Source organism: Meriones unguiculatus, chromosome X (genome assembly GCF_030254825.1).
Source record: "Meriones unguiculatus strain TT.TT164.6M chromosome X, Bangor_MerUng_6.1, whole genome shotgun sequence".
NCBI classification, from domain to species: Eukaryota; Metazoa; Chordata; class Mammalia; order Rodentia; family Muridae; genus Meriones; species Meriones unguiculatus.
Genome location: NC_083369.1, coordinates 37,687,088 through 37,694,529, shown reverse-complemented (window position 1 = coordinate 37,694,529; position 7,442 = coordinate 37,687,088). Strand labels below are relative to the sequence as shown.

Below are 7,442 nucleotides of genomic sequence, written 5' to 3'. Positions count from 1 at the left end.
TATCTTTGATTTTCTGCTTATTTTACTTTTTAATTATGTATTTCACATGTTTAAGCTGTGCCCTTGAGGACAGGATCCGGCCACATTCCTACCTCAGGTATAATGTTGGGTACCAGAGAAATGACCACTGATAGACTGCTGAACGAGAGACAAAAGGAAAGTAACTTCCCCATACCTCACCACCACCACCCACCACCACCCACCACCACCCACCACCACCACCCACCACCACCAATAATAATGTCAAACAACAAAATTGCCAAGATAAATCACTTTTATCTCTACAGGAAAGGGAGATCTAAAAAATATATAAATTACATTAGTAACACAACATAAGAAAAAACAAGGGGAACAAACAACAGAGAAATCTGGATGATGCTACTCTAACCTATTTATAAAAAGGCCCTGCATCAGAAATCACAATCCTACCCACTTCTAAAAATATATTTAGACATGTACAGAAGCGGTGGGTTTGTTTTTAAATTGTTTGCTTTTTTGTAAAAATATATTAAAGGTGAATAGAAATCCTCTCTGCCTTCCTATCCTACCCCAGCTCTCTGCTGGGGATTGCAGATCAGAGATAACTATCTCACCATGTTCTAAACCTTGGTTATTCCCAACTCCTCTCCACCTCACTTCACTTAGAACCTGAAACATAAAAACAAAAGAAAACAAAAACAACAATGACAACAACAAAAATACTAGCTTCTTTGGAAAAGCATAACTCTGAGGGTAAACTTGCTTTTCATTAGAAACAACACAAAACAACAGTAGACTCTGAGAACCCAACTAAACTACATAAACCCCATCAGAGTCTGAATTTCAGCTCCACAGAACCTTCTAACAAAGAAACAGAGGGAAAAGAGGCCTGGAATGGGTTGGGAGAAGGTGCTAGCAATTAGCTGCCTTTGAAAGATCAAAAAGGGAGTCCTAACGGGTGAAAGGGCTAGGGACCTGGTTTTGGTGACAGCAGTCAGCCTTTAGTCAAGAAGTTGCCCACATAGGGTCAGAGGCTTCTCCTGCTTCCCTCTTACTTCCCCACTACTGCCTTGAAATCTCCAAGATAAGCAAAGCTGAGTAGAAAGGAGGGGAGTAGGGACCTCTCAAGCTAAAGGGGAGGTAGCCAGGCCTTTTGCCTTTGGTGTGACTAAAGGAGGACTGCATGGCCCCTGTGGTCCCCAAGGTAGAAAAAGCAAATATGCTAAAGTACTCCTGATTCCAAGAAGGAGGGAGGGGATGATCTACAGAAAAAAGGAAGATAAGCCACAAACATAAAGATAACATAGAGAACTCACAAATTGTGGTCTGCATCATAGCTGTTACATTCCCCAGAAGCACTAGGCAAGTGGGGTGAGGACGAGTGGAAGGTAGAGGACACTCCCACTTGGGCAGTGCCAAAATGGGTTGTTTGGAGGGGACAGTCTCCATCAAGTCCAGATTGCCAGTAAGGCAAGACAAGAGGAAGTGGGGGCACTGTCTGGAAAATAGTGACAATCACAAAGGAAAGGAGAGAAAAGTGGACCAGAAGACCTGCTACTTCACAGATGGGCATCGTTTCCAAATGTGGACATGAATAGCCTATCTGCACTATGCTTGATGTTGGCCCAGGGTGAAGGTTTGAGTACTGAAGTCTTCTCAGATGGGGAAAGAAGCATGGGGGTTCCTGATAAATGACCCTGCAGGGTTAGGCTGTCTCACCACACCCTCTTTAGAAGGTCTAGGCTGTGCTTTGTGGTATAGGTGGCAGGCTATAGAGCCAGAGTTATCAACATGGCAGGTACTTTGGATTTCAAGGAGGTGGGTTTATACCTGCCAGAACCCAGTTATAGCTATGGGGATAATGTTCTGCAGGGCCTCAAAAATACAGGCAAATTCCTGAAGATCATCCTAGGGGCTTCATGTGCAGTCAGACAAAAGTCATTTCCTCTGGTGGGCTAGGCAACAGTCATGGTTAGAGGCTTGGGTATCTTCTACACCTCAAAGAGAAACAGGAATCTCCCTTTTTTTTCCCCAAAGACAGATAAAGTCAGGTTTTCTAGGCAAGCTCTGGAGATGACCCACAATAGAGTCATAAAGGCCCTCTCTATGTTTCTCATGAAAAGAGGTAAAAGGAGATAAAGACCACAACCTTCTTTCAGGATCAAGACTGAAATTAGGGTATGTCCACTGGATAGGGAGGAAGGGGTAGGAATGGGTGGAGGTGGGCAGGCTTAGAGACAGGGCTGGAGTTGCAGAAAATGTTGAGCACTGGGCCTCTCCCTTCATGGCTGAGGAAACAGGGCCCAGACTCCCTTTATGTTGCTCCTTATCATTCCTTCCATATGGAGAAGGGGTGGAAAAGGTGTAAAGGAAACATGTGAGAAAAATCAGGAAAAGGTTCTTGTCAGTTGGAAACCTCTTCCATTTACCTGCTACTCATGGGTATGGAAAAGGAAGGCAGGGTAATCATAGTGGAAGTGGGAAAGGGTTTTGGGGATAGTCCGTGCCTTTGGTCAGTCCCAAGAAAGCAGGACAATGCACCTTGTCCAGGGCTCATAGGATCCAGGAGTGCCCCGAGTTGACAACAAAGAAGACAATGGGGGTGAAGGGATGAAGGAGCAGGACATGATGGGGCTCAGCTCACAGAAGTAACTTGCCATTTCTGTGGATTTTCAGGATGCGGCCGAGTCTCTGCTTTGCTGTGGCCAGACCCTTTTTAGGACGTTTTCCTGTAGGGAAGGGTCAAAGGAAGCAGAGGCTTTATGAGCAACTTTAGCACCAAATGTTCTTGTGCCACCCCCTCTTTTGTTTTTCTCTCAACAAAGGTTCTTCATCTTTATGTCATACCGGGCAAGGAGCCTGCTTAACCACTCTATTCAATGCCACATGCTTGGCTTCTCTGATTGCTACAGCAGCCACAGTTACTATAGTTCCAGTTTTTAGGCTCTTTCCCCCCCACTGACTTCTTCACTCTCTCATGCATCCTTCAGTTTCCTCACATCAAATCACTTCTCACATCCTATATTATCACAACTATTATTTCCATTTGTCATCTCTCCATTACTTTGACCAGACGTCATATGTTTGTATTTTTTTCAGTCCTTCCTGAATCTATGGATGTACAGAATACCTACTTGCAGTCCACTCTCCACTATGACACAGCAGAAGAATCTTTCCAACTTCTAAATCTAACATTACTTCTTTTTAAATCAGTTAATTTCCTCTCCACAGCCTATTGAGCTCAAATCCAAACACCTGAAATTTAGCTTTCAGTGCCTCTTCCTGGTCTTGTCATCTACTAGAGCACTTAAGATTTACATCAGGAAGCTTTAAGAGCTTTCATTTTAATACCCATTTGGGTCATGTACCTTGCCCTGCTTGACTGCTCTGGGAGCCAACTGAAGGGCGCCGCTGGGTGAGAAAGACTCCAGGGGCCATGGGTGTGGTGCTTCGATTTGCCTGAGCCATGCCAAAAGCATTGGGGCGAGCAGTGTACTCATGGTCAGCAAGACTTCCTGACAGAGCCTCTTGTTTAGGCTCAGGAGGCGGCTGGGGTGAGGAGGTGAGGGAGGTGAGAGGCTGGGGTGTAGTAGCCAGTGTTGGTACAGACATTGTCATGATGAGACTGGAATCTTGAGGGCGAGGCTGTTCTACCTCCTTCAGCAAAGGCTTCTTCTTGATGTATTTCTTCTTTTGGGCCTTCTGCAGCTCCTGAAAGAAAAATGAAGTTGGAAGCTAGATTAAAGAGTGAAGAAAAATAAAATTCCTAGAAAGTAAGGAGTCAATGTTTCTGCATCCTTCCACTTCTCCCTGATCCCCTACATCTATTTTGTATAGACACACAATACAGGACTTCCAATACCTACAGTGATTTCCTTGGCATCATCCATCTTTAACTGATCACTACCACTTAATTGAGACAGGGTTTCTCTGTGTAGTCCTGGCTGTTCTATACCTCATTCTGTAGACTAGGCTGGCCTTGAACTCACAGAGATCCACCTGCCTCTGCCTCCCAAATGCTGGGATTAAAGACACGTGCCACCGTGTACGGCAAGGGAGGTGGGAGGGACTATTCATTTTACAAATAACAAAACAGAATCTCAAGGATAATAAGTAACTTAAACCCAAATCCTTGTGAAAAAGTAGTTAGATCTACTAACTACTACAAGTTTTGATCTATCGTACAAAACTTCTCAAAAGGAACTGAGAGTAAAGTGTTAGCTTTGGAGTAAGGTAAATCTGAGTTCAAACTCAGGCTTCTCTTTCCTAAATTGGTGTTTTGCCTGCATGTATATGTGTGAGTATGCCAGATCCCCTGGAACTGGAGTTACAGACTGTTGTGAGCTACCATTTGGGTGCTGAGAATTGAACCTAGGACATCTGGAAAAACAAACAGTGCTCTTAACTACCAAGCCATCTCTCCAGCCCTAAGTTATTCTCCTAAGGTTGTAAGATACAATCAAATTTTCAAGCTGAGATGCAGATTCTGGTTTCAAAATCTGCTCTGTTCAGCCAGACCATTACCAGGAATCTCTTTTCTCACCAATATTAAGAATTAATTCTGGCTGGGCAGTGGTGGCACATATCTTTAATCCCAGCACTTGGCAGGCAGAGGCAAACAGATCATTGTGATTTTGAGGCCAGCATGATCTACATGAGAGAGTCCAGGACAGCCAGGGAGACACAGAAAACCTTAAATCTCAAAAAACCTTAAAAAAAAAAAAAAAGGAAAGATGAATAAGGAGGAGAAGAAAGAGGAGGAGGAAGAAGGAAGAAATTCTGTTCCTCTGTTCTCTAGAATAGCTCCACAAATTTTGTCTTCTTATTGAGATTATTTAGCTTAAAACGCCCTCCCATTGTTACTAATCTCTTTTACATGTAGGTGACAAGTGGACTATCTTATGATAGGAACATTTCCACCTTGCCAAGTTCTTTGTTGGAAAAGCTACTATCAAGCTCCCAACTAAATTCAAATTTTCTGGCCTGATAGTCCACTTTGTGGCTACTTATACCCAACCAACCCATAATGATAAAGATTGAAGGTAAAACTACAGTAAGTCTTACTTTATATCAAGTGTTATTCTTAGGAGAACGGACACACATACCAATTCATTTAATCTTAAACAAAGTTCATGAAACAGTTGAGAAAAAGAGAAAATATATAACTTGTCCAAGCAGAGCACAACTTACAGGAGTAGGCTCTCTTCTTCTACCTTGTGGGTCCTAGAATCAAACTTAGGTCAACATGTTTGGTGGCAAGTGCCTTTACTCATAGATTCTTTTCTCAGGCCCCAGAATGCACTTTTTTACAGCTTTTTAAAGGAGAGAGAGAGAGAGAGAGAGAGAGAGAGAGAGAGAGAGAGAGAGAGGTGTAGCCCTGGATGTTCTGAAACTTTCTCTGTGGACCAAGCTGGTCTCGAACTCACAGAGATCCATCCACCTGCCTCTGCTTCCCTGAGTGCTGGAATTAAAGACTGCCCTGTAAGAATCCACTTCTTAACTTTACTTATACTCATCTTTCAATATGAAGTCTCCAATCCAGAAAAATGTCATTCATTCATTTATTCCAACACTGATTTATCATGTGTGGTTATTAAAATGAGTATACCAAGTTAAATTAAACGCATCTCCACTCTCTAATAAAGGTCTTTATGATTACAGGCACTATGAGATAATGCTATATAGATTTACAGATGAAGAGCAAAGAAATAAAGCAGTAGTAGGTGATGTGAATGGGCAGAAAGAATGGCTTTATGCAAAGCGATAAAGACCTGAGACAATCTGGTACACGGGGTAAATCATGAACACTGTAGTGGAATACAGTATACTTGAGGGTAGTCAGGAGATTAGAGAGAAGTCACTATGGACCAAACAAAGAGAGCTTTATAAGATATAGCAAGGAGTAATATTTTCATATAATGCTTCCCTGCCTCCCCCCAATACTCTCTAACACCACCCTCAACTCTAAAACCTCTTCTTAGAAGTAATTCCATCAACCCAAATAGTACTGCTTAGAAAGAACTAAGAGTAGTTTCCACACTTTCTTCTGATTGTTTAAAGCAATAGAAAACCTTTACTTAGAAGTTACATCTTATGTGACACTGATGAATGATGCAGGAAATTTTAGCCAAAGAGCCACTTGGCCTGCTTGATCTCTGCTGGCTCTCAGTAATAGTCTCTAAGACATGTCTCAGAAACTTCATAGCTCTATGGGACATTATATGGAAAACACTTCTTTTTTTTTTTTAAAGATTTATTTATTTATTAGTTATACAGCATTCTTGCTGCATGTGAGCCAGCAGGCCAGAAGAAGGCACCAGATCTAACTACAGGTGGTTGTGAGCCACTATGTGGTTGCTGGGAATTGAACTCAGGACCTTTGGAAGAACAGCCAGTGCTCTTAACCTTTGAGCCATCTCTCCAGCCCTGGAAAACACTTCTTAAACTTCACTTATATAATAAACATTTAGCTATTTCAATTTACTTAAAAAATAAAGTAGCATGAAATCTGAAGTTAGAGAATATGAGTTTGAATCTTGTCTCCTCCATTTACTGGCTATCTTACCCTGGACTAGTCAGTCATTTAAAGTGAGTCTTGTATTTTTCACCTGTATGAATTTTCACATGTAATAAAAATACCTATTCAACAAGATGATTAGATTAGATTAGATTAGACAGTGTACATAGGTATATCCAACGTAAGGCAGATGCTCAATATAGGATATGGCATGAGGAGCTACACGGATTTTGTTAAAGAACCAAAAATAACACCTCCTAGTGCTCCTAGGGTTTCTGATAATAGTACATGTTAAAGCACTTTGTAAACTAATGCTAAGAGGTAAATTTGATTCTGTGAGGGTGACCTTTCAGGATGAAAATGGTAAATGTTCTCTTGAGAAGCAGGGTATAAAGATTAAGGTAACAATATTTAATAAATGGTATAAGAAAAAAAAACCTCTTTATAAAGGCCAAATTCCAATACCAGTAAGTGACTCAAAACTAAAGTGTACTCAACTGAGTCACTTCCTCAGGATGAAATCTGAAAGCAAATGACAGATCTAGTATTTTCTATCTAAAGGTTTTTTTCCAATAATTTTTACTTGGGTTCCCCTCTACCCCCCAGATCTGAGGACCGAACCCAGGGTCTTGCACTTGCTAGGCAAGCACTCTACCACTGAGCTAAATCCCCAACCCCTAGTTTTTACTTGTTATATGAGAATTTTATATATCCATGCAATGTATTTTGATCATATTCACCCCTACCTCCAAAGCCTTACAGATTCTCCCCAATCATGTTTCTCTCCCAACTTCATATTGCCTTTGTTTTTGTTTTTGTTTTTTTTTTTTAAATAACCCACTGGATCAAATTAATGCTTTCCATTATACATTGGTTCAGGGTCTTCCACTGGGGCATGGGACTACACCTGTAAAGAAAATTGACTCTCCCCCCCCATCTGTGGTGA

General features: G+C 41.6%; 1 protein-coding gene across 4 annotated transcripts in view; it reads right to left on the bottom strand.

The window, feature by feature from the left end:
• Positions 1–256: 256 nt before the first annotated feature.
• The window catches only part of Phf8 (PHD finger protein 8), a 101,835-nt gene continuing 94,649 nt past the window's right edge, over positions 257–7,442 (bottom strand). For 3 of the 4 annotated variants that reach the window (XM_060375268.1, XM_060375267.1, XM_060375269.1), the window contains 2 exons: positions 3,348–3,690; positions 257–2,708 (listed from right to left, as the gene is read on the bottom strand). In XM_060375268.1, coding sequence (XP_060231251.1) covers positions 2,620–2,708; positions 3,348–3,690 — 432 coding nt within the window. In that variant the 3' untranslated portion in view covers positions 257–2,619. The remainder of the gene's footprint in view (positions 2,709–3,347; positions 3,691–7,442) is intronic. The other variant, XM_060375270.1, reaches the window with a different exon arrangement.